Source organism: Hemiscyllium ocellatum, chromosome 11 (assembly GCF_020745735.1).
Source record: "Hemiscyllium ocellatum isolate sHemOce1 chromosome 11, sHemOce1.pat.X.cur, whole genome shotgun sequence".
NCBI classification, from domain to species: domain Eukaryota; kingdom Metazoa; phylum Chordata; class Chondrichthyes; order Orectolobiformes; family Hemiscylliidae; genus Hemiscyllium; species Hemiscyllium ocellatum.
This window is the reverse complement of record NC_083411.1, coordinates 23,505,867-23,532,848: the sequence shown is the minus strand read 5'-3', so window position 1 is coordinate 23,532,848 and position 26,982 is coordinate 23,505,867. Positions and strand designations below refer to the sequence as shown.

At 41.8% G+C, this 26,982-nt stretch overlaps 1 protein-coding gene across 1 annotated transcript; it reads left to right on the top strand.

Annotated features, from left to right (window-relative positions):
• The first annotated feature begins 1,301 nt into the window (after positions 1–1,301).
• LOC132820133 (neurite extension and migration factor-like) lies at positions 1,302–26,059 on the top strand. The gene is made up of 3 exons (XM_060832074.1): positions 1,302–5,581; positions 6,419–6,761; positions 25,744–26,059. The coding sequence occupies exons 1-2, from the start codon at positions 1,302–1,304 to the stop codon at positions 6,582–6,584; spliced, it is 4,446 nt and encodes a 1,481-aa protein (XP_060688057.1). The 3' UTR covers positions 6,585–6,761; positions 25,744–26,059.
• The last annotated feature ends 923 nt before the right edge of the window (positions 26,060–26,982 follow it).

The following is a 26,982-nucleotide window of genomic DNA, read 5'->3' as shown; positions in this document are numbered from 1 at the left end:
GCTGCTAAGAAAATTGCAATAGATGCTGTAAGCAGACTCCATTTTAAATTTCCATATCCACATGTGTAATGCAATCTTGTTATACTCTAATTGCACTTTGTCCCAGTGAAACTGCTGCAGTGACCATGGTTGGGGTGGCGTAAAACTACACGACATGTTTACCTTAGGAATGTAAGCTATACATATGGACTTAAGCTAAGGATATGAACCAGTATTATAATTGTGTACATTGAAAGTTAACTTTTTCCACGATAAATTGTTTTATCCACTTGTTAATGGAAACAACTTACATAAACTTGTTATGCTGTAATAAAATCCTTGTCTTCATCCCTGCCCCATCCTCCCACATCTCTTACCACAGCAGCAACACCGGCAGAGGATATAATAGCAGTAAGAAGTTGAGATGTGCAACTTCCATTATATAGGCAAATATAACAATAGGTGCAGAATTCATAACAATTACACCCAATTATTTCCGATGGTCTTGTTTTACCTGAAGATTACACTTGGGCTTGAATCTTAGTGTGCAAAGACACAATCAACTAATGCAGCTGATACAATGTGTCATTATATAAACTGTATTGTATATGACTAAAAATGGTCAAAACATAAAGGTTGATGTAAGTACCATTCTGCTCTGACTGGCCTTTCTTTCTCTTGTTGTGGTTGTAAAGGTTGTTTCCAGCCTGTTAAAATTTCAGTTTACATCCATTGTTACTTAGGTGATTAGTCTTTCAATACTGCAATTGTTTCAATTTTTTGCACCACTGCCACATTTAAAGATTCCTGATGAAGGGCTTTTGCCCGAAGTGTTGATTTTCCTGCTCCTCAAGATGCTGCCTGCCCTGCTGTGCAGCATCACTCTAATCTTGACTCTAATCTCCAGCATCTGCAGGACCCACTTCTGCCACATTTTAAAGAAAGTCCAATTACCAAACTAAATGAATGCATAATTCTCAGAGTAACACTGAATTGGAGCCGAGATGACAACTGAACTATAACATAACTATAATGAGATTTTAACAGATTCTGCCACATCCTTTTGGCTTCTATTGAGATAATCATAGTTTGATAGCAATAATGCAATTTGTATGCAGACTACGTTAGTTCCCTTTTCTTAAATTATTCCTTTTGGTTCACAATTGAAGACATTTATATATGATTGTTCTTATTTCTCTTTAGTAATATACTTTAAGCTGTTTACCTACTTAGCCTAAAATTGGAACTACCTTGTGGTATTGCATATTGAAATTATTTAACTTTCCTCTTTCCATGTAGAATCATGTGGTGCAGGGAAAATAATGAAGTCTTACAATGCAGCAGATGTTGCAGTTACCTTGTCATCTTTCATTTCACCAAAAGAAAATGAACTGGGCCACAGGGTGTTATCTTTACCAACTTCAAAAGAGGCCTGCCTGTTGGACCCACCCTCTCCTCTAAGTCTAGCTGATGTGCCTGAACATACTTCAAATGATTCCTCCACACATGCCATTTCCCTTACATCTTGTGTTACAAAAGGTGTGAGTTATTTGTCTGTGCCAGAAGATTCTGACAAAGCCCCATTCAGGTATATGGAGCCCAAAGGCATTTCATCGCTGTCTGACGATTGTTTGATGCAGCAGAGCAGAACCTGTTTGGGCTGCTTCATTGAGTCAAAAGAAAGCATTGACGCAGAGCCTGGAATAAGCATGAAAATAGGTGACATGAACAAGGATTGTGACACCTGTTCGGTCTCCGATATTGGGATTCAGTGCATGAGTACAGGAGAAAGTGCAAGATATGGGGATCAGCTGCTTTCAGACCAACTGTTAAGCTTCACTGTGCACAAATCTAGGACTACAGACAAAAGAGATGTGGAGAAATCTGACAGTGAGTCGGAAGATATTACTCAAAAACATTACTATGAAGGATTACTGCTAGACAAATGCAATGGAGAAGAAGCTTTATTGTCGAATCCTAGCCAGGACTGGGCTTATTTTGAGTCTTTTATTAGTGAAAGCAAAATAGAACTGCTTGACCTCTGCTCGAAAAATGAGCTTTCAGTCAATCTTTTTGCAGAGGAGGAAGTGGACAATTATATGTTTGATGATGAGTCAACTCTCAGCAGCGATGTCTGCTCTTTAAAGATTAGGTACGAATCCTTTCAAGACAATGTCAGGGAAAAGACAAACGTGCTTCAGGAAGAAGCGCAATTAAGCTTTTTCCCCAATGTCATCTCGAACTGCACAAAAAAGGAAGGCAAAGCATCCGTGAAAATCAATGCAGATGCATCACAAATCAAATCTGATGAGATTGACATCTGGGAGGAAGATGACCAATCGGAAGAGAGGGCAGGAGCACAAAAATATGGTAGCACTGTGGATGTAAAGCTATATACGACTTCTAAAAGAAACCATTTCTTTGAAACAAATCATTCTGTAGAAGACTCAGGAGACTACAGTGATGACAGCTGTGGAACAGATTCATCGTATGACACTGTCAAAGGCAATGTGGATAGCATTAGGTACCTTTCAAGGCAAAATGTCAATTGCTCTGGTCAACTAAATTATGCATTACGTGCCAAGAGGAAAGTACGGTATAGCGATGACTACTTGTACGATGTTGACTCCATAGAAAGTGAAAAGATTTCAGGAAAGAAAGAATGGCCAGTGGATGGTCCTAAGAAAGAAGATGATGATGAATGGTGTCCACGAAAGCGCCGAAAGTCAGCTCGGAGAGGGCCGCCAGTTATTATTAAATACATAATTATTAATAGGTTCAAAGGTCAGAAGGATATGCGAGTTAAAGTCAGTAAAATTGATGCCACCCAAACAAGTGTCAGTTTGACTGCTGAAGCACTAGGTAGATATGAAAAACTTGCACCTTTAAAGGAGTTTTGGTGCCAAAAACAATCAAAGCATCTGTTGTCAGCGCCTACTGAAAGAAGGAAGAGGCTGCATTTAAGTAGCACTGTGTCTAATGTGTTTCTTTCCCATCCTGCCAAGAGGAAAAGCAAACAAATTGCAAACAGGCACAGGGCACGTAGAGTTCGACTTGAACTGGGGCCCAACAAACAGATTGCATGTTCTTTTGATCCGGTTGGAACTCAGAGGCTGACCTGTGCTGATGGAGAAGAGGTGGAGTTTCTCAATGCCCAAACTGTTGCAATAGAAATCCCGAGCTGTGCGAATGGATTGTGTTCCACGAACATTACATCAGGGACTGCTACAATGAGAAGCAAATCACAAGGAAAGTTTGATAACAGAATGAAGGAGAAAGGCAGACTAAAGAGACTGAAATTAAAAGCAGAAGGCAAACTGAAAAACACCAGCAAAAAGATCAAGATGATAGGAAATGATGACATTGAGACAATGACAAATGCAAGCGAGGTGGATTCAGCTGTAGCACAGCAGAACAGTTCAGGTGTTCTACTGACTAATGCCATTCATTGTGTCCCAGACAACCCCCATTTATCTAAATCTTGCCAAGCAAAGGCTGCTGCTAAGAATTCTACTTTTTCACCAGCCACCTGCTCTTCTGACAAGCCTGTGCCATCTGCTAATACTGCGTCTACTGTGCAAGTAATCCCTGGGGGGTATTTACAGACACTGCTGGATGCATCCGATTCCATAAGCCATACCGGGCTCTCCTACTTCCCACATCATTCTGTCATTGCTTCCAAGCCTCAGAATCATTTCAACCCTTCAACTCTCGCACAAAGTTGTGTCATGTCCCCTCCCTCTGAATCCGAACAGCAGCAGTCACCTCTTTACCAGGAGGGAAAACAAAGCTTTGAAAAGTTGTGGCATGCAAAACAGGAGTACTCAGTCATTGGCAGAACACCTACCATCCTGTCGACTAGTATGGTTGGTGTTGCATCTCTATCCCCAGAAAGCACTAATCTTCCCAGAACCGTTGATGACAATTATCAACAAATAGAAATACACAGTGATGAACTTGTGCTCAGCAAGAATTATTCTCATAACCAGCCACTGCAGTCAAATACCAGCTATCAATCATGCATAATAGAAGACGGTGATGGCAATTTTCAGCTCCATCGAGATTCAGTAGCTCCAGATGACACCAGACTCATCAGTTTTGATTCAGTGGGTACTTTGTCAGCCAGCACCAATAATTTTAGCTCTTTAAGTTTGAAGTCATGTGAAAATGATGGTGAGGATGATATGAGTGATGACTTTTTGGCCCATTGTAGCCCCAAACTCGTGATTCAACAAAGTGTTGATGAAGTGGCACCATTAAAGGAATCTACTGACCTCCTTGATATCTCTAACTTTACTCCCGATCGATTCAGGCAAGTGACACTGACTGAGATTTCCCCACCCATTACGCCTGACCTCTCACCTGAAATAGTCGGACCGGAGGTCAAAACGTCAGGCAAACCCAAAGACTTTCAGGACCATGCTCAAACAATGCTGGGAGACCCAAATGAAATGAAATGGGCTACAGCATCCCAGGCACACGATCAATCAACGGAGACATTTATTTTGAATAATCATCAATTTCAGTTTCATACCTTTAATAATGAAGATACCATTGAGATGACTGAAACCAGCCCATTTGAGAAACAAGCCGGCATGCTGAAGTTAAATAACAGTAATAGGGGACAAAAAGCGAAGAAGAGAAACACTTCTAGTAAACATGTGGGCCCAAACCAAAGCTCAGTTCCGAAAGGTGCAAAAAAACCAAGGAAGCCAAAAGCTGCTAAATCTACCGAGAAAACTCAAAACAAAAGTAATTCCCGTCAGAACGCTGGCACGTCCAAAAATTCCAAAAAGTCAATCAACGCAACACATGCTAAAAGGAGTGATCAGATGCAGCTACCTACAGCTAATGGCAAGTCACTGGATGTACTTGTTAACAAAACCAGCATCTCACCTTGTGTTCAGCTGCTGAATGAGAGCCTTCCACACCGCAGTCCTGCTGCTGTCCGAGGTAGAAAACAAAACGGGGGAGGTAGTACCTGGCCTTTGAGTAAAAGGGCCAGTGCTGGCTGGTCTGGGCAGACTGTTGCAAACAGTAATAATCTGTTAGTTGATGATCAGAGAGAGTTTGAAGAGCCCAGCAATATACTGTCTAATATTGCCTCTGGAATGGCTGAAGTTCAGCGTTTTATGATGGCTTCTATTGAACCAATCTGGAACCCTGGGGGACACAATATTGCCTCAGGTCCATGCCAGTCACTTGAGGTAAATAGCCTGAAGTGGAAAACTTTGAATATTTTGGGTGGTACTGTGTCAGAATCCAAAAAGAAATTAAATAGTTCTTTGCCTGCTAAAAATCGGAGAGCGACAGCCAAGGCCTTAAGTAACAAAAATCCTGCAAAATCCACAGTTCCTCATATTGCTGCACCAACCGGTCCTAACAATGAATTTCATTTCAGTTCTGGCATGCGAGGTGGCATTTTTGACAGAAGCTCTGATACTTCAAGTATTCCTGCCAGTAACGGTCCCATCCATAAAAAAATGTACCGTCACAAAGCAACATTAAAATTGTCAGGGGATGAAAAGAGTAAGGTAAAGAGAGCAGAGCGTGAACAGCAGCACAAGAACTCACCTGTGACAGCCTCTCTTGAAAAACTGAGGTAATACAGCACGAAAGTTGCTGTGATGCACCCTTTGCTTTCCCAGCACCTTCTAAGCCCAGGCACTGTCCCCTTAATTTCCCCCCTTTTTTGACGCACGAATTGCATGCCAGAGGCAGTTTTTGTTCCCCTTTTCGAAGGAATGATTTGCATGAGAACTCCTAGAATGGCAAACTAATTGAGGGATACTTTGTTCTGGCTTGGCTGTGATACAATTAACATGGTTGCCATTATTACTGCTATTTCACTTCTTCAGTTTATTCTTAGTCCTTGACAACATTTTAGTAGACTCTCTACATTTTCTACAGCTTCTGCAAAAAAAAAATTGAAACCCTTTGAACCATGGAATAAATTGTTTGGTTTTCCTGCAGCAAAAATGACTGCAGTTTGCTCTCAGTAAAAATGGGGCCTTTTGAGTTTTCCCTATGTTTGGAGAAGATTAATTTTTTTCCAGCAAAACAATTGTGCTTATGTTTAGTGTTCTTCGGGATAATGTTTCTCAAAAGAAGAATTATTCAGAGGCCTTGTCAATGATCAAACAAAAAAAAAAGGAAGTGCTGGAATTAGAAGAGATATAATTGTTGTGTATCTTGAAAAATTAAATATCTTGGTAAGACTTCAGACTCTATGCTCTAAAGGGCAATAGAGCTTTTTATCTTCACTGGTGATAATGTACAATAACACATGCACTACTTGCAAAAATCTGTGCCAAACCGTGAACAAGTGTAAAGATAGTTTTATGACAATAGGAACTTAACAACTTTGATGTTATTTTTTTCTTTATATATGTTTTCAAAAAAAGAGGGAAATAAAGACAAATTGAACTTATTATTCCAGTAATATTATGGCAAGTCCCTTGAAGCACCTGCAGCTCAATGTGGATTATGGCACCTCAATCATTACCAAAACACTGACGACTAACAAATTCAGCACTGGTTCCAGTTTGCCAAAAATGCTTACCTCATCTGCTTGGCAACATGCAAGCTCGCTCTGGGGAGTCTAGATGGAATTAACTGGTTTGTGTTCAGTCTGAGCTTTATCGAAGGTTCAAGCAAGCGATATATTCTCTATTTGGAACAAGTCAGAGAAAAGCAGGAAGTGCTGTCGATGTACTGAATGGAGGCTCCCTTTCCATTCAATCTTATGACAAAGTCACTTTGGACAATTGGAGACGGCTAAGGTAAGTGTACGTTTTGATAAAGTTAAGAAATGCATGTTTTTTAAAAGGAGTAAAATCACGTGAAAGTATTTCTATTGGTTCCTATTGTTTGGTTTTATAAGTTCAGGTTCGGCTTGATTCCAGAGGTAAACATTTTGAGGTTTGTCCAGAGACCCTGAGTAAGCTAGTGTTCATTATCCCCCCCTGAACAGGTTTGGTCAATGTAAGAAGGTCTATGAATTGGATAAGTCAAACACTGAAATGCATTTGGAAAGTTTGGGATTGCAGTTCAGAACATTTATGGATCTTTGTGAACGATAGTCTTGGAAAGCGCTGTGCAGTTGGGTCATTGTCCCTTGAGAGCATTTAAGTGCGATTGGATTTAGGAAGATGTGGTCTGCTCTGGAGGGATGAAATTCTGAAAAAAAAAATGGCTTAGACAACTGTATTCACTCTCACTCGAGCAAAGACTCAGGGAGAACCTGATGAAAGATGTAGGTGCAGGAAGCAGATGTTGGACAGTAAGATAAGGCTAGAAGATCCAAGTATCAATTTCACAGACTCTGCATTTCACAATGATGTCAATTGACTTTTTTTGAGGAATTTTAAGGTATTTAGCCCATTGTAGATTCATCCCTCATTGTCTCTCCCATCTTCTCCCCAGAAAAACCCTTCCTGCCAACCTCTTCCTATCTGTAGTCTTGGTGGCTATGATTTAAGCCGCATCGGTTCCATACTCTAAAATTCTGTTCCTAAATTTTGTTACTTTTCTTAAATCATACACCTTTGACCAGCTATTGACTATCTATCCTAATATGTTCTTTAACATGACCTTTATTTTCTTCCTCCTACGGAGTACCCAAGGAATTATTGGTCGATGTGAAATGTACATAATTGCTGATGTTTGTGCTGGGTTTTTTTCTCCCTGTGGGAGGAAGTTAGGAAACCTGATGAGGAAGAGGATGCCCATGGTAGAATAATGATTTTTGTATTTTGGAGGTAACCGACATGGTGGACCACGTTATATTTCCTAGTTCCCAACTGCATCTTTATGTACTTGCCATTGTGAACTGTCCTTTGAATTTGATTGTATGTAGTGAGCCTTGGGTTCAAACCCTGTCATATTGAAATGCGTAGTCTTGGAAAGGATAAACTAGTGGACCAGCCTTAGTATTTAGAAAAGCACCTTCCATCTGTAAATGATGGAACAGCATTGCTAAAGGTGGGACAGATTTTGATTTTCAAACCACTCGATCTTCAGGTTGAACGGAAAGTGTTTGAAGGTTGGAGATCTAGCATGAAAAGCAATTTGGTAACAAATTGGAAAAAATAATTTCCTCATACATTGACTATATTTGTGATTGCAATGGGAGAGGGTAAAAGTAATTTCAGTTCACAACCGTATAGACTTTGAGATAAAACCAATTATATTTCAAATGATGAATGCACCTGAATCTTTTTATAAGGTTATGCTGCAATTTTTAGCCTTAGTTATGATTATCTTCTTAATTGTTTGCATGAAGTACTAAAAATGCTTCAAATAAAGGGAATAGAATAAATGGATTGTAGCTCTTTTTCAAACAACTTCACTGAGTGTCTGACTGCTATTCAGTGACTGGGGTTGTTACAACAATGCTTGATTTTGTCCTCATGAGACACCTACATGCATACACGCTTTCCAGCGATAGACAAGGATGGTGATTAGAAGTAACAATCTCTGTTTATTATTTTCCCACTTCATGGTTCTTCAGGATGGTAGACAATTAAAGCACTCTAGGCATTGCTGCAGATGAGATCAGATTTAGCTGCACAGACCAGAAACTGACTTCATACCGAGAGGAATTTTCACTTTCACCGTGCTAATTGAACACAATGGATTACCCACCCATTATGACCCTGCCTGATATCAATAGGGTAACAATCAGGCAGGTTCTGCAGTAGATGGGTAATGTTCTCTGCGGAGTTACTATCTATGTGGTCAAATTACACATGGTCTTGGGAAATGTCAAGCTAAAGATAGATAAGTTCCATCTCAAGACAAGCACGTTTCCACTTAAACAAAAGAATTTCAAGCAACTATATCAAACATTCATACGATAGTAATGCAAGCACAAATTCCAGCAGTAAGGATAGAATTTTATCAGGTTCTGGGCTGTAGTGACTTGACCAGTAGAACCAAACAAACTTCTTGGTGATCCCAACTTGATGTCAAAATCTCGCCGCAGCTTGTTTGTTTTCTCAAGTAGCGCCGTGAGATACTTGCTATGCAGCAGCAAGCTCCCAATTGACTCTCATTAATGCTCATTTAACACTCTGTTAACAGTCCAACCTGCCATGGATTAGAATCACAGAGTCCCTACAGTGTGCAAGCAGGCCATTCAACCTGTCGAGTCCATACCGAACCTCCAAAGGCTATCTCATTCCAAGCCCACCCTCCTGCTCTATCCTGTAACCCTGTATTTCCCATGGCTAACCTGCACATTTTTGGACTATGGAAGGAAGCTGGAGCACCTGGACGAAATCCACATGGACACGGGGAGAATGTGCAAACTCCACACAGTTGCCTGAGACTGGAATCGAACCTGAGTTCCTGGTTCTGTGAAGCAGCAGTCTGAACTACTGAGCCACCATCATGTCCATTAAGCTTGGTGAGCTTAGTAAGACTGTGATTTTACCAAGCTTGCCATATAAACTAGCTTTTGGGAAAACTCACCATGGTAACCAGAGCAGGTCATTGGTGGGTTCAACTCACCGCTTGCCTCAAAGGACCTCCAGGCTGCCCACAGCCAAACTGCAGGGCAGAGCAGAGCAGCATCCACCAACACCAGCTCTATGTACCCTTCCACCACAGGCATTAACGCTCGACTTTCAGAGAGTCACTGTCATCATCCTGGCATTATCAGTACATTGGCAGCGCACACTGCAAGGGCAGACCAGTCTGGCAGGACACACCAGCAGCCAGCTGTATTTGGCTGTATTAGGTACAGGTATAGTACAGGGGCTAGAACCCATGACATGGTTCAGGTTGCCTTTGCTCCCTCAGAGTTCATTCAGTTGGGACCCACAACATGCCCATAGCACACCTCTTGGCCTTGCATTGGTAGTTGGCACAGTCATACTGTAGCTGAGTGGCATGCTGTACAACAGCCTCCAATCTTGGTAAGAGCCCATGATGTTGGAGGTCATAAATTGGCATGTATAGAGAGTTGGCTAATGAGCAGGAAACAGCGAGTGAGGATAAGGGGGTCTTCTTGAAGTTAACAACCTGTAACCAGTGGGAGTTCACAGAAACATTGCAGTAACTGCAACTGATTACATCTGTATTAATAACATGGAGGAAGGAAAAGGTTATACTGTCGTCAAATTTGCAGATCACACGAAAGCAGGTGGAAAGGCACGTTACGAGACGGATACAAGCAGTTTACTGGGAGATATTGGTAGGTTAAGTAAGTGGGTAAAAAGTTGGCAAATGGAGTCCAGTGTGGAAAAGTATGATGAAGTACATTTTGAAAGGGAGAACAATAAACATTGTTATTTAAATATAGAAAGTTGCAGCACAAAGGGACTTGACTTAGGGTTAGTTATGAAACACTTCTACACAAAATGAAGAAAGCTAAAACAGAAATTGCTAAAGAAACTCAGCAGGTCTGGCAGTATCTGTGGAGAGGAAGCAGAGATAACGTTTCATGTCCAGTAACCCGAGCCAATTTCCATTCTCATGGGTTTCGCATCTCCAAAGTCCACAGTTCTTTATTACAGAATTGTTTAATGACAGAAGGCTAGCGCAGCAGGTAAGGCTAATAGAATGTTGGCTGTTATTTCAAAGAGATTAGAGTACAAAAGTAGGGAAGTCTTACTGCAACTGTACAAGACCACGTCTAGAGTACGGTCAGCAGTTTTGAGCCCCTTATTTAAGAAAAGATATCAGTTGATTGGAGCCAGGTCAGAGAAGGTTCACTAAAGTGATCCCTAGTACAGAGGGATTATCCTACAAAGAGAAAGTGAGGACTGCAGGTGCTGGAGATCAGAGTCGAGAGTGTGATGCTGGAAAAGCGCAGCAGGTCAGGCAGCATCCGAGGAGCAGGAGAATCGACATTTTGGGCATAAGCCCTTCATCAGGAATTTATACCTTCTGATGAAGGGCTTATGCCTGAAATGTTGATTCTCCTGCTCCTCGGCTGCTGCCTAACTTGCTGTGCTTTTCCAGCACAACGATCTCAGATTGTCTTACAAGCAAAGGCTGAAAAGGTTGAGAAGTGATCTCCTTGAAACATATACGATTTTTAAGGGTTTGACAGGGTAAATGTTGTGAGGATGTCTCCTCTCAAGAAAGAGTCTAGGACCACAGGACATAGTCTCAGAATAAAGGGATGCCAATTTAAGACTGAGATAGCGAGGAATGTCTTTTCTCGGAAGGTTGCAAGTCTTTGGAACTCCTTGCCACAGAAAGCTGTGGGGGCACAGTCCTTATATTTAAGGCTGGGATAGATAGATTCTTTATCAGTAGGGGAATCAAGGGTAACAGGAAAAGGGAAGAAAAGACTTGAGGAATGTTTGATCAACTGTGGTCCTGTTGAATGGCAGAGGAGGCTCGAGGGGCTGAATCGCCTGCTTCTATTCCTATTTCTTATGGTCAGTTGGCCTTCTGTTAGCGTGCCATGTCACTTTACCACCTGCACTACGTGGCCTCAGCATATGCACCAAACACAATCTGTAACAAGGAATGGGACATGTCTGAAGTCTTAGGGCTGTAGTTTGGCATGAGGTTTGGGGAGGGTGTACTTGTCAATCAGGGAGCCCCACCCCATTAGTCAAGAGCAGCCTCCCATACTAAACCCCTAGCTCCAGTTACAGTCAGGTGTCTGGGTTGGTATTGTCACAGGAGGTCTGTACCCCTGGATCATGGTTTTAGTCTCCCAGGAGCCATGGTGGGAGGGTGGGGGAAGTAGGGTGGTGCATTGAGAGAGAGCTCTCACCATAGCCAAGGAAATAAGCAGGTCTAGGTTGGTGCTGTGGAATATGGTTGCTTGAGGGATTGGGCCATGGCCATCCAGTTGCCTCCAGAGAAACTGAGAATGAATAGGGACTAGGAGAAGGATTGGGAGTTGTAGGGCATATTCATGGTTTAGTTTATGACCTTGTAAAGTGTGAAGTGTAGGAAGTTGACTAAATCACCACTTAGAAAGGAGACGATGACTTTGAGGGCCTTCATAGCAATATAACACTGAAACAGATTAGCAGTGATAGAGAAACATGTCGTGAAACACATAGCTCACAAAGTTGAGGAGAATGGCCCAAAGGTAAGTGATGTGACTTGTGAGGGAGGAGACTGCATCTTCACATGGGGAATTGGTCACTACACCTTCACATGGGGAACATTATCCTCCAATACTCTACGTTGGTGACACAGGCATCAGGCTCCCTATGGCCCGGCCATCCTGCAGCATTGACCTACTCTGCATGTTATACCTCCCTGTCACCTGAGATGCACACTCTGGCAGATATGCCGAGGGTCATCCTGCCGGGCAGGAACTTCCTGGAGTCAGAGAGGGGCAGGGAAGGATGGAGGTGGAGAGCCAAGCCAGTTCTGCAGTCCCCTGAGTGGAGACAATGGAACGGTAATTGTCCTGCTCCTCCTCAGGCTGGGTGCCCCCTGGCATCACCCTGCCTCCTTGTGAGGAGGGGGCACCTGGACCAGATGTAAGGCTCACCCCCTTCCACTCTGGCCCGCCAAATGGGTCCATGGAAGTAGACAGATGCTGGCAGGACTGCAAGGAAGCAGGGAATATGTGTCAAGGGATGGGCTGCATTGCTCCAGTGTCTCTGCTCTGAAGACTTGGCCTCCAATATACCCGAGTAAAAAGTGAGGTCTGCAGATGCTGGAGATCAGAGCTGAAAATGTGTTGCTGGTTAAAGCACAGCAGGTCAGGCAGGATCCAAGGAACAGGAAATTCGACGTTTTGGGCACAAGCCCTTCATCCTGATGAAGGGCTTGTGCCCGAAACGTCGAATTTCCTGTTCCTTGGATGCTGCCTGACCTGCTGTGCTTTAACCAGCAACACATTTTCACCTCCAATACACCCGTCTGTGTGCGCAACCCCCCCCCCCGCCTCACCCCCCCGCCTCACCCCCGGCCCTCGCTGCTCCTCCCTGTGCAACTGGACCAAGAGACCCACAGTCAGCACCTGTCAGATGCTCAGCAGCTGCCTGGTCTTTTTTTTAATCACTCATAGGATCTAGGCATTTCTGGCTAGATCAGCATTAATTGCCCAAAGAGCAGTTAAGAGTCAACCACACTACTGTTGGTCTGGAGTCACATGTAGGCCAGAACTAAGTATAATAGTGAACCAGATGGGCTTTTCCAAATAATCAACATTGGTTTCTTGGTCATAATTAGATTCTCGCTTCCAGATTCTTTATTGAATTCAAATTCTGCCATCTTCCATGGCAGAATTTGAACCCGGGTCCCCAAATCATTAACTGAGTTTCTGGATTAATAAACCTCATGATAACACCGCTAGGCCGTTGCCCCCACTCCAACTGTCAGGGACCCTGGGGAGTTTCACCCTCACTGCAGGTGGAGATCTCAAGATCTGGAATTCACTGTGTACTCTTAGGGAGCTCACTACAATGTCCTCATCCGTACTGCCAGGAGTCAAGGTGACGGCGTACGTGATGGTCCCTCGGAAGTATTCGCATTGTCAGCTGGGGAGGTTGAGAAATGAACCTATCCAGGAGACAGACTGACGCTTGGGAGAGTGGCTATACCTGTAAGACATAGGGGATAAAATATATTGCAGCTGCTGGTTGGGAATGGTTAATGGGACCATGGCAGTTGCATGGCAAGTGTTACTTATTCAGGTGTCGGCACATGGTCTTTGTAGCTCTGCAGGAGTGGTCCCTGTCTTCTGTTGCCAGCGCTATATAATTTCCTCAGATGGGGTGAGGACACAGATATCCAGCAGCTCATCAACTGGCCTAAGGGACTGTTATGTGATGCCTTCTTCTGTAATGACATAAATAAGTAAGATGCAAGTGGGTGGCATGGGTGTTAGGATGGTGCATGTGGGGGAAGGATGTTGAGACATTCCAAGAGAGTGAGGAGGCAGTATGGGGTTAGTGATAAGAGTCTGGAAAAGGAGTGAGGGAAGCTGTTGCCTGGAACAGAATGGGTGTCAGAGCACAAGCTTTAGTGGGTGGTGGCTGGGTTGGCACAGCTAAGTGTGAGGTAGCAGAGTGCTGTGTATTGCACATAATGTGGAAGTGGGAAGAAGGTCATTAACCTTATTCCTGCACTGCTGTCCCATTTCCTCACTCCTTCCGCAGCTAGGCAGCACAGTATCCAGATGGCAACACTTGAACTGATGCACATTGGATTTTGGAAAATGGCACGGTTGCAAGGAATGCCAGTCTGAGGGAGGAGCTCTGCTAAGTGGTGTGTTACTTTGGGGACAGTGTGTCGTAAAAAGGAGCGGAAATTGAAAGTGATTCTAACTACGAGGGTTGAAATGTCAATTAATGCAGCGAACATGGTAAGATGTGCTGAGGAAACTCACCCAGCCTTGCAGTGAGAATCACTTGCCTGAACATGACATGATATACAGAACCACAAAATTCAACCTGATATTTTGTAAATCAGTTTGGGGAAACGTGCTGTTGATAAGAATACTGAAGGTTTTCTTCACAATATGTCTAAGTGCTTCAAAGATAGCTGCCTTAAAATCTGCTGAAACCTTTATTTGATGTATATTCGGAGTTTTTTAGATTAGATTACTTACAGTGTGGAAACAGGCCTTTCAGCCCAACAAGCCCATACCGACCCGCCGAAGAGCAACCCACCCAGACCCATTCCCCTACATTTACCCCTTACCTAACACTACTGGCAATTTACCATGGCCAATTCACCTAATCTGCACATTTTTGCACTGTGGGAGGAAACCAGAGCACCCGGAGGAAACCCACGCAGACAGGGAGAATGTACAAACTCCACACAGATAGTTGCCTGAGGCGGGAATTGAACCAGGTCTCTAGCGCTGTGAGGCAGCAGTGCTAACCACTGTGCCACCGTGCCACCCGTGTTTGTTTTGGTCAGATAAATTCTATTAGACCTGAAGGGTTAACATTTGTTTTCCTTTAGTTTTGTCCTGAGAAAACAAGCATCTGAAATGCTACTTTCACCGTTACAGTTTATAGAGTAGAAATTACCACAAAGCATTGCTCCATGAAGATGTGAATACAGCAGAGCGAGAGCCGAAGTGATTTACAAGAAAGGTTCTACGAATGAGGAATGTCAGTGATGAGGACAGATTGAAGAATTTGGGATGGTTCTCCTTGGAGAGAAAAAGGCTGAGAGGAGTTTTAACGATGGAGGTTTTCAAAGTCACATGCAAGGTGGTTAGAGTAGATAGGGAGAAGCTGTTATAAAAGCAAAAAGAACCAGAGGATATCGATTTAAAGTGATGAGCAAATGAAGCAAGGTATGTGTGAGAACAAAGCTTTTTCATGCAGTGAGGAGTTCAATTATGAAATGCACTTCCTGAAAATGTAATGGAAGTCGTTTCAATGGAGGCGTTAACGATGGCATTGAATGATTATTGGATAGAATTGGCATGCAAGGAAATGGGAAAAAAGACAGGAATTTGGCACTCGGGGATAGAATCAGTGCAAGCACAAAAGATCTCCTTGTGCGAGGTAACAGTCCTGGGTACAAAGTAAGGCACGAAGCTAAACTCGACCACATTAGCCTCACAGACAGCCTCACTACTTCTGCTCCAAGTTTCACGAATCAGTTTCCAAACAAAAGTGATGAATAAGTACACATATGTAAAAAAATAAATTTGCTATAGATGATACATTTTAACCTGAGATACTGTTTTGAGGTTGAAGTGGCTCATCACTAAGAAATTGCAGAAAACTCACATTGAGTGCAAATGCTTCATCAATTCTTAATCAAGTTTATTGGGAAGTGTATTGCGTCCATCTGATCCAGTGCTTTGAATTTTTAAGGAGTATGGTCGAATAGAGTATGAAATAAAAAATGCAGATTGTCTTAATTAGCCTTTGATCCAATCATTGACTGACCTTATTTGCTTTCAACCAATTGTTTTACCCTCTGTCCACAGTGTACCGTTGTGGATTATGATGCCACTAAACACTTTAAAGGGTTCAGGTCTGAGCAGTCCCTGCAGTGGAGACAATGCAGTAACTAATCACTAATCTAATTCATTGCATTTCAACTTTGGAGACCTGTGCTTCCAACATGTTCCTAAGAGAGAAGATAAAGTTGAGGGTCTCTGCTCCACGATCGATTATTGTAGAGAATTATGTGTTAATTGAATGAAGGAATCTCTGTGGACTCAATCAAGGGCTCAAATTTAATAATTTTCCAAAGCAGCGAATATTTCCTAGTGTTTATACCTGCAACTTGTAAATTTTAATTTTGACTCAGAAAGCACATTTGAATCAAAGTAAAAATTAAGATTGAGCCTGACACGACGATGACATTGTTCTTTGTAAACTGGGGCAGCACTGAAATCAGTTTAAAATTCAATTCCGGTTCCAGCCATGGTTTATTTGTAAACCTGGTAGAGAGAGAGCTGACACATGAATTTCCATTCCGTTTATCTAGAGTCCAATTGCAGTTTACATTCCAGTTTCAATTTACTTGAAAAAAACAATGATAGTGCAGTATTGCGTTGCTGAATGATACATCATGAGTGATGCACTGGATTTTTCTTTAAAGATAATTTCTAATCAATCCATCCACATATGTAGTCTCTGGAGCAGGTGGGACTTGAATCCCTGCCTCCTGGCTAAGAGATAGGGACATTTCCACTGCACCACAAGAGCCCAGTGTTAATAACAATGAGAACTGGAGTCAGCAGGGTTTGAACATGCACGTGATCACCCCAGAAGATTCTAAGTCCATGAACTTAATCACTTGGCCCTGACTACAGACCATAGGAGCAATCCAATCTCTGGGTCCAGATAATGACCCAGGCTGCTGGAGGTTTGCTGTCATAGAATGCAATATCATATGAACTTCCCAAATGAAATTGCAAAGGGTTCTGTTAATATTTTCAAATCAACCTGTTGAGAGATGTTTTCCACACATCTTTGGAGTACCTGGGATTTGAACCCAGATGTTTTGGTTCAGAGACAGGGACATTACAAGAGCTCTACTGGAATTTGCTTTACGTTTATCACAAAGCCAGTGCACCTGGTCTCAGCTGGGCAAATGTGCTCCTGATCAAACAGACTGAAATTTAATTGAGTTGAATTCTGATGCCAGTTAGTTTCTCAACGGATAAGCCACCAATAGTATGTGTGAGTCACGCTGACAGCTCATCCTTGGCAACAAAATGTGCTCCAACTGCAGAAGTGGTTCATACGTAATGGTAAAGGAATCAGCCATCGCCAACACTTAACCCACCCATTCCGTGACCAATATGGCAATTCAAAGTCAACCCCATGAAGTTAAATGGTCATGGAGTCCAGAAGTAGTCGAGATGACTATTTCGTCAACAGCTGAATCATCAAAAATCACGATTGTCTATACTGAGAAACTGCTCTCTAAGTTTCAGTTAAGATTGGATTAAGATTGACACCAGTGTGTTGAATTTGGGTACAGCTATGTTCTTTGGAGCAAAGGATCTGAGAATTAGGGTGGCATGGTGGCTCAGTAGTTAGCAGTGCTGCCCCACAGCGCCAGGGACCCAAGTTTGATTCCACCCTCCGATGATTATCTGTGTGGAGTTTGCACATTCTCCCCCAGTGTCTGCGTGGGTTTCCTCTGGGTGCTTGGTTTCCTCCCACAGTCTAAGGATATGCAGGTTAGGTAGATTGGTCATACCAAATTGCCCAAAGTGTCCAAGGATGTGTAGGTTAAGCCATGGGGAGTGCAGAGTTATATGGTAGGGGTGGGTCTTGGTCTGGGTGGGATGCTGTTCAGAGAGTCAGTGTGGAATCGATGGGCTAAATGGCCTGTTTCCACATTGGCAGTGAGAAATCTAATCATTATGTGAGGTGAAACAGATTTTTGTAACAGCTTGTCAGAGTAGATCAGCTATTTGAGGTTCCAGAGCAAGAGAGCAGAGTCTAACAATTAGGGCCAGACCTCTCAAGAGTTCTAAGGAAGGTTCACTTAACCCGAAACGTCAACTTTGATTTCTCTCCACAGGTGCAGTCAGATCTGTTTTAGTTTTCTCTCAAGAGAGATGTTTGGAAACACTTCTGCACACAAAGGGTGATAGAGATTTGGAATAAAATCAGAAATTGATGGCGAAACTCAGCAGATCTGGCAGCATTTGTGAGGACAAAGCAGAGTTAACCTTTCAATTCCAGTGACTCTTCATTGGAACAGATAGGAAAATATCATAATGTTGAATATGATTTTGGTGGGAGGTGGTGGTGTTGGACAGGTGAGCAGATAAGTAGAGACAGAGCCCATAGAGAGAGCGAGATATGAAAGGGATAGGCAGACAAAGGGATTGCTGATAGTAAGCCAGGACAGAAGAGAAGATGAATAAGTGATAATAAGAGTTAAAAATCACACAGCACCAGAATATAGTCTAACAGGTTCAATGAGAGCTAAGAGTAGGAGAGAAGGTGTAGACTGTGCTGAAGAAGGGCTCATGCCCGAAACGTCGATTCTCCTGTTCCTTGGATGCTGCCTGACCTGCTGTGCTTTTCCAGCAACACATTTTCAGCTCAATGCTGAAATCAACCCATATAATGTGATAATGGACCTAGGAGTATGTGAGAATGGGTGACTGTGCTAAATGCAACCCATGTCATAACAGGACGGGGTGTGGGCTGAGTAAATACATGGAAGAACAGAATCAGGCTGTAAAGTTATTGAACTCAATGTTGAGTCCTAGAGGCAGCAAAGTCTTAAGCAGGAAATGCAATGATGTTCTTTGAGCTTGTGCGGATGCTCACTAGAACACTGTAGCAAGTCTATGTTGGCCAGGAAATCATGCTTGACTAATCTTCTGGAATTTTTTAAGGATGTAACTCTGAAGATGGACGAGGGAGATCCAGTAGATGTAGTGTACCTGGACTTTCAGAAAGCTTTTGATAAAGTCCCACATAGGAGGTTAGTGAGCAAAATTAGGGCGCATAGTATTGGGGGCAAAGTACTGACTTGGATTGAAAGTTGGTTGGCTGGCAGGAAACAAAGAGTAGTGATAAACGGCTCCATTTCGGAATAGCAGGCAGTGACCAGTGGGGTACCACAGGGATCAATGCTGGGGCCGCAGCTTTTTACAATATATGTTAATGATATAGAAGATGGTATTAGTAATAACATTAGCAAATTTGCTGATGATACAAAGCTGGGTGGCAGGGCGAAATGTGAGGAGGATGTTAGGAGATTACAGGGTGACCTGGACAGATTAGGTGAGTGGTCAGATGCATGGCAGATGCAGTTTAATGTGGATAAATGTATAGTTATCTACTTTAGTGGCAAGAACAGGAAGGCAGATTACTATCTAAATTGAATCAATTTAGGTAAAGGGGCAGTACAAAGAGATCTGGGTGTTTTTGTACACCAGTCAGTGAAGATAAGCATGCAGGTACAGCAGGTATTGAAGAAGGCTAATAGAATGCTGGCCTTCATAACAAGAGGGATTGAGTATAGAAGCAAAGAGGTTCTTCTGCAGCAGTACAGGGCCCTGGTGAGACCACACTTGGAGTACTGTGTGCAATTCTGGTCTCCAGATTTGAGGAAAGACATTCTGGCTATTGAGGGAGTGCACCATAGATTCACGAGGTCAATTCCTGGAATGGCAGAATTACCTTACGATGAAAGACTGGAGCGACTGGGCTTGTATACCTTTGAGTTTAGAAGACTGAGAGGGGTTCTGATTGAGACATATAAGATTATTAAAGGATTGGATACTCTGGAGGCAGGAAACATGTTTCCGCTGACGGGTGAGTGCCGAACCAGAGGTCACAGCTTAAAAATATGGGATAGACCATTTAGGACAGAGATGAGGAGAAACTTCTTCACCCAGAGAGTGGTGGCTGTGAGGAATGCTCTGCCCCAGAGGGCAGTAGAGGCCCAATCTCTGGATTCATTTAAGAAAGAGTTGGATAGGGCTCTCAGGGATAGTAGAATTAAGGGTTATGGAGATAAGGCAGGAACAGGATACTGATTAAGGATGATCAGCCATGATCATTATGAATGGTGGTGCAGGCTCAAAGGGCAGAATGGCCTATTCCTGCACCTATTGTCTATTGAAACACGGTGGTGTGTTGAAATAGTAGGTATCTGGAAGCCTGGGGTCATTTTTATGGACAGAAAGTAAGCGTTTTGCCAAGTGATCACTCAGTCTGTGTTTCCTTTCATCCAATATAGAAGAAACCACACTGTGAGCAGCAAACATATAGGCTAGATTGAATGAGTCAAGATTAGAGTGGTGCTGGAAAAGCACAGCGGGGTCAGGCAGCATTTCAGGAGCAGGAAAAGTGACGTTTCGGGCAGGAGCTCTTCATCAGGAATGACGTGCAATAAATTGCTGCGTCATCTGCAAGCTATGGGGCACTGACTACTGAAGAGGGAGAGGAAGTAATGCACAGGTGTTACCCGATCTGTGATTGCATGAGAAGGTGTCATGGAGGTGTAGGGGAGGTGTTCAGAATGGAGAAGAATTTGTCTCTGTTCATGGCTTCCTGCTGCAGTTGACAGAAATGGAGATAATTTCTGTGGTAGCTGGTGGGGTGGATTGAGGACTAGAGGGACCCTGTTGCTGTTGTTGGAAGGAAGAGAAAGGGGGAGGGCAGAATTGAAGGAAATGGTTTGGACACAACTAAGGGCCCTGCTGACCACAGTAACGGAGTTCTTGGTTGAAGAAAAAGGTGGACATTTCTGAGGCCCCCTGTCAAATCATCAGGAGGCAGAGAAATTGGAAGAATAGGATAGAGTCTTTATAGGAGACAGGCTGTGAGAATGTATAGTCCAGATAATTGTGGGAGTTGGTGGATTTGTAATGGAAATTGGGGGCCAGCCTATCCCCAGAAATGGAAACAGAGATGTCGAGGAAGGGAAAGGAGAAGATAAAGATGGTCTAGTTGAAGGTGAGGGCAGGTTGGAATTTGGAAGCAAAATTGATTATTCCAAAGAAGAGAGGGAAGCAACACCAATGCTGTAATCAATGTAATAAAGAAAGAGTTATGGGTGGGGGCTGGAGCAGGACAGGAACAAGGAATATTCCACGTATCTTACAAAGAGATCGGCATAACTGGGGCCCATATGGTTAACTAGGAGAAAGTGAAGACTGCAGATGCTGGAGATCAGAGCTGAAAAATTCGTTGCTGGAAAAACATAACAGGTCAGGCAGCAACAAAGGAGCAGGAGAATCGACGTTTCGTGCATAAGCCCTTCTTCAGGAATGAGGAGGGTGTGCCAAGCAGGCTAAGATAAAAGGTAGGGAGGAGGGACTTGGGTGAGGGGCGTTGGGAATGCGATAGGTGGAAGGAGGTTAAGGTGAGGGTGATAGGCTGGAGAGGGGCTAGGGGCGGAGAGGTCAGGAAGAAGATTGCAGGTCAAGAAGGCAGTGCTGAGTCCAAGGGTTGGGATTGAGAAAAGGTGGGGGGAGGGGAAATGAGGAAGTTGGAGAAATCTGCATTCATCCCTTGTGGTTGGAGGGTTGCCCCATCCCCACCCTAGTCCTATTATGACATGGGTTGCTTTTAGCACAGCCAACTCATTCTCACCCACTCTTAGTCTTATTATCACAAGATATGGGTTGATTTCAGCACAGCCTACCCATTCTCTCCTACTCTTCAATCTCATTAGTACTTATTCATCTTGTCTTCTGTCATGGCTTACTATCAATTATCCTCTAGTCTGCCTACCCCTTTCATATCTCTCTCTGGACTCCATCTCCGCTTGTCTGTTTATTTGCACCCAATGCTCCCCCACCCAACTTCACCTTCAGCATAAATACCAGTTTTTCCCTTATTGTTACAAGTTCTAATGAAGTGTCACTGAATTCAAAACTATCTGCTTCCTGTCCACAGCTACTGCCAAACCTGCTGAGTTTCATCAGCAATGTCTGAATTTGTTTCAGATCTCCATCATCTGCCGTTCTTTGTTTCATTAGGGTGGAGGTTTGGAACTCTTCCACAAGCAGTAGCCATTCTAAATGTTCATTTTAATCTTGAGCTGGATATGTTTTTCACCACACAATTATATTAAGGGATAGGGGCCAAAGGCGGGCATGTGGGGTTCGGCCACAAGTCAGCTAAGGCTAAAATTGACAGGTTTTAATCAGTAAAGGAATGAGGGGTATTGGGAAAAGGCAGCAAAGTGGAGTTGAAGATAATCAGATCAGACATGGGACTACTCCTGACCGTACATTCCTATGTAAACAAGATGGTGAAACAAAAATGCTTTGGTCTTTTTGCCTCAGGAAGGATATGCTCAACATAGAAGGAGTGCACTGCAGGATCACCAGTTCGATCCCTGGGATGGTAGAATTGTCTACTGAGGAAAGATTGAGTACACAACCTGTACTGTCTAGATTTTGAAGAATGAGAGGTGATCTCATTGAAACATATACCCTGGTTTGGCCTGTAAGAAGTTAGTATGTGGGTCATGCAACAAGAACCAGGGGACCCATTTCAGAATAAGGGACAAGCCATTTCAGACAGTGATGAGGAGAATATTCTTCACTCAGGCATGGTGAATTGTTGAAATGCTCTACTCCAGAGGGTTGTGAAAGCTCAGTTATTGAACAGGCTCAAGGTGGAATAACAATAGAAATAGCTGAAGAAATTCAGCAGGTCTGGCAGCATCTGTGGGGAGACAGAGTTAATGTTTTGTGTGTGACTCTTCTTCAGAGCAGATAGGCTTCTGGATACATCAAGGGAAGAAGTTGATGATAAACTCAGGTCTACTTGAACGATGGAGTAGTCTGAACAGGCCGAATGGCCTACTCCTGCTCCTAGTTCTTCTGTTCTTATGAAAGTGTATTTCCCTGGCATTCTTTATGTGTGATCTGGCTTTTGACACAAAATGCAACATTAAAATATCATGTTCTTCAGAACCCCTATTGTGCTTCTTAATTGTAACAAAAGCATTCCCAAACATTGGTTCACACTGAACTTCTTCACCCTGAAAAAAAATCCATACAGAAAGCAATTATAAATAACATGAAATAAAATGGAAGTGAAGGTAATAATAATGATTATGGTTACTGACAGCACAGCTGTCTCTACATCTTTACAGCTGGCATCTATTTTCATTCCTATCCACACCAGAATGTTAAGCACAATTTCTTGCAGATTAAATAAGCAAAATTATGAGGTTTTTTTTCAAATTTGGTTTGTGATGGATTAGGGAATTAAACCACTGTTTTATCTCCTAATTTCAAAACCACGAGTTTAGTTATGCTTAAGTATCTGATTGCCTTATTATTTTAATCTTAATTACCTTAAGTATCTTCATTAAGACATAAAGGAACACTTCTGTTTATGTAATGCCCTTCACAGCAAATGAAGTATTTGAGAAGTGTAGATACTGTTGAATGTAAGAAATCAGTGTAGAAAACATGGAAAGCAGCATCCAAGGAACAGGAGAATCGACATTTCGGGCATAAGCCCTGAAGAAGGGTTTATACCCGAAACATCAATTCTCCTGCTCCTTGGATGCTGCCTGACCTGCTGCGCTTTTCCAGCAACACATTTTCAGGAATCCCCTTTGAATATTGGCATAGGATTTCCTGGAAAGGACTGGCTATTCTTGGTTGAAAGTCTTATCTGCACCTCTGACAGTGCAGCAAACCCTCAGTAATTGCATTGATGTATCAGCCTAGAAACTCTGGAGTATGTGTTGAACCAACAGCTTTCCGAGCAGAGGTCAAATTTCTGCCAATGCTAACATATGCAAGAGTCTCTCCATTGATTCAGGGTGGAAGTGTGAAGTGAAAGTGCTTCAGTAATAATATTCTGCCTGAGAGCCTTTAGAATGGTTTGTCAATTTGATGGTATTATTTACATAATGAGAGAACATCAGTGCTGTAAGAATATTAGAGATAAAAGAAAAATAACATTTGAAATCTAAAATAAAACCATGTGAACATCTGAAAAAGAATGCAGCTTAACATTTTGTTTAGGAATTACTTGTCAGAACAAGGCCCAAATTCTGAAAAATAACCAAAATTCTTTTTTTGTCATGGTTGGTAGATGTGCAATTTGTGTTATTTTCTGCTTCTAATGCTTTATCAACATGTTTTCCCATTAAGCTTATCAGGCATCCAATTTACAGATGTCCAGTCTTTAATCTGACCAGTTACACTTTCAACTATCTATTCAATACATAGCTGAAACACATATAAAGTTGTCAATTCCATTGTGAAACTTTCAAAGTACATTAGTATTGAATATTTGTGAATATGAGCCATATTGCCAGTCAGGGTATTTATCGAACTTTGCTAAATATTTTGGCGAATAATTTACTGCATTCTCTAGTCAGCTAAAATATTTTGGGATAGATCAATGATACAGATACACCATGAATGTTGGGATAGCAATAGATGAAACTGAAACAGACTTTGTAGTTTTAATAGTCAGTGTTAATAATGCCCAGTTAATGCAGAGCAGCAGCCAACAAAACTAATAGAATATTGAATCAAATAGCCAAAAGCATAGAATCTATTCAAATGAAATAATGGTCAAACAATAATGTTCTGTGCTGTGAAAATATATTGTATACTGTGTTCAGTTCTTGCCTTCAAGAAACAAGAGGGACATTCAAGAGCCAAAGGCAGTGTTCAGAAGAGACGTGATGCTGATCTTCAGTATCAGGGGTCTGAATTACATGGGAAGACTAGGGATTTAGGATTTTCAGCCTGGAAATTAAACATTTGAGTGATATTATAGAGGTTTGTACTTTTGTTATCAATATACAAAATGTTTAACCAGCAAGATCATTTTAAATCCACCTGTAGGGCTAGCACAGATATCCAACTACCAAAAGGTACATTTAGAATTACAAATTGCAGAAAATATTAATTAACATAGTGATCATTGTGAAGAACAAACTTCCAGTTAGAATAGAATTAAACAAGTGTTGGAACAGCTTAAACAGTTATTTGCTGCAAAGTTAGGGTGTTGGAGCTCAGTAGACAGAGAACTAAGATGAACAGAATAACCTTCCTCATCTACATTTACATTGTGTTTTGCATTATATGCCCTAATAAGGCTGGAACATCACGTGCTTGAGCTAGTCGGAGCATGTCTCATAGTAGGTACTGTTTCAATGTTAATGGTGCTAGGTGCTATCCTGATTAGAAATATGTGAACTAAACAAGCAAGCAGTGCCTCTGTGATGGAAAAATTATTTTTAAAGGCATTTACTAAAATATGTTTTTAAAATTCTAATACTTAAAAACAATGTTTTTTTGTGCAAACCCACTTGCCCATTGCAATCACATCCTGTTTATAAAAGCGAGAATGATAATATTACTGGAGCTTACCCATGGCAACAGACATTCGCTCAAACCGACTCTTGCTCACATTGAGAAATAATCAAAGGGACTCCAGCCTCCCAGCTCCACAACTGGCATTAATTAAATCAATGTGGAATATTTTCATTCTCGTACCCAGGACATTGCATCCTGAGCTTCACTTCCAACTGTGCTTTGTGTAGTTCCTATTTGGGTTGTGCATAGACCTGCAGGACTAACAGGTCACAAATAGGAAGACGGTCAGTAACATCACACTGTTTCAAACACCGAACCACCGTAATAATAAAAGCTTATGAAATGTTATTATTCCTTCAATGCCATCTGTGGCCAGCCTGCCTTTTTGAAAATTAAATTTGGAAAGCACATCAGTGACACTGGCGATTCAGTGCCATCACCTGAATTGCACCTGCCTACCAAGAAATAATATACTGTATTATAGAGTGATTGTTTAACTGTTTCTATGGGTCACATATTCAATGTTGTTTTCAACTTTGGCTTTAACTTATTTTTTGTTTTTCTGGCTTCTTCAGTCACTAGGATCCAGGGTGAAACTCAATGGGTTGCTACACTGAACTCAGCTGCCTGCTGTTCTGGCTATTAGTTTGCTTATTGCCTTTCAAACATCTACCTACTGAGATTTGAATGTACATACAGAGCTTAAAGAAAATTAGAGGTACCACTGAGCTGCTAGTGTTTCATGGTGCTAAAAGAGATGCATTTCCTAAATGGAGGAGAGAAAGAAAATCTCACAGGAATGTAAAAATAAAATGTTTTGAGATGTATCAAATACAATACTAAAACAAGTTAGTATTGTTTGCCTTTCTTTAGAACGAGCTTTATAAATATTGATCTGTAGAGTTTAAAAAAATTCTAAATGAACTTTGATGTCTATAAATTCTTGTATATTTTTCAGTGTGCCAATTTGTAATATATTTTGTAAGTGTATATTTTTCTTAGAAGTGATGTGATGTGTTTGGATGTGTGCGTAACCCTTTTATTCCTCAGGGTGTTAATAAAAGGACGTAGCGTTACATTAACTGCTCTGGAAAACCAAAATACCGAAGAGAGAGAAAAAAAGGCAAGCATTTTGTTGGAGGTTTTGTAATAAGCTAAATTATGTTGTGAAAGAGTGTAGTGAAACAGTGAAAAAAAGAAAAAAAAAGACAAAAAATGTTTGCAAAAAATTTGTGGGCTCTACTATTTTATAGAACCTTTCTTTCTCTTGTAAATTATTCTGACATTGAGTTTTTGTTGTAATTGTTGCAAAGGTTTTAAATATTTGTGCTTTCAAATGCTGTACGGTACATGTAAATGTCATTCTTGTTAACTTGACGAGTTTTTGTAATACTGTCATTTATCGAATAAATGTAAAACATAAGAATTAACATTTTGAAAGAATGACTGTACGAAGACTGCTTAAGCTACTGTTCAGAAATAGACCTGCATCAAAAATTTAGCTAATTGACTTTTTTGGTGTACATTACTTTTTTAAATAAAAGTTGTTCAAAGTCAAACATATGACATTTTTACAGTACATGGAAGTACATTTGTTTTTATGGTGTTGATGCTGATAGAATTCCAATTTTGAAGCTCCTGTTTTTTGGTACTGAATGCCATTCCCTAAAAGGCAGCTTTAATCTCATTATTTAAAGCTGCAGTATGTTATATAATGTACAGAACACACATGCAAAACATATTTTAAAAGTGACAAGTGTTGCAAATTCGTTATCAAGCCAGTGCAAGTTGTTTCACTCATATAATATATAGTG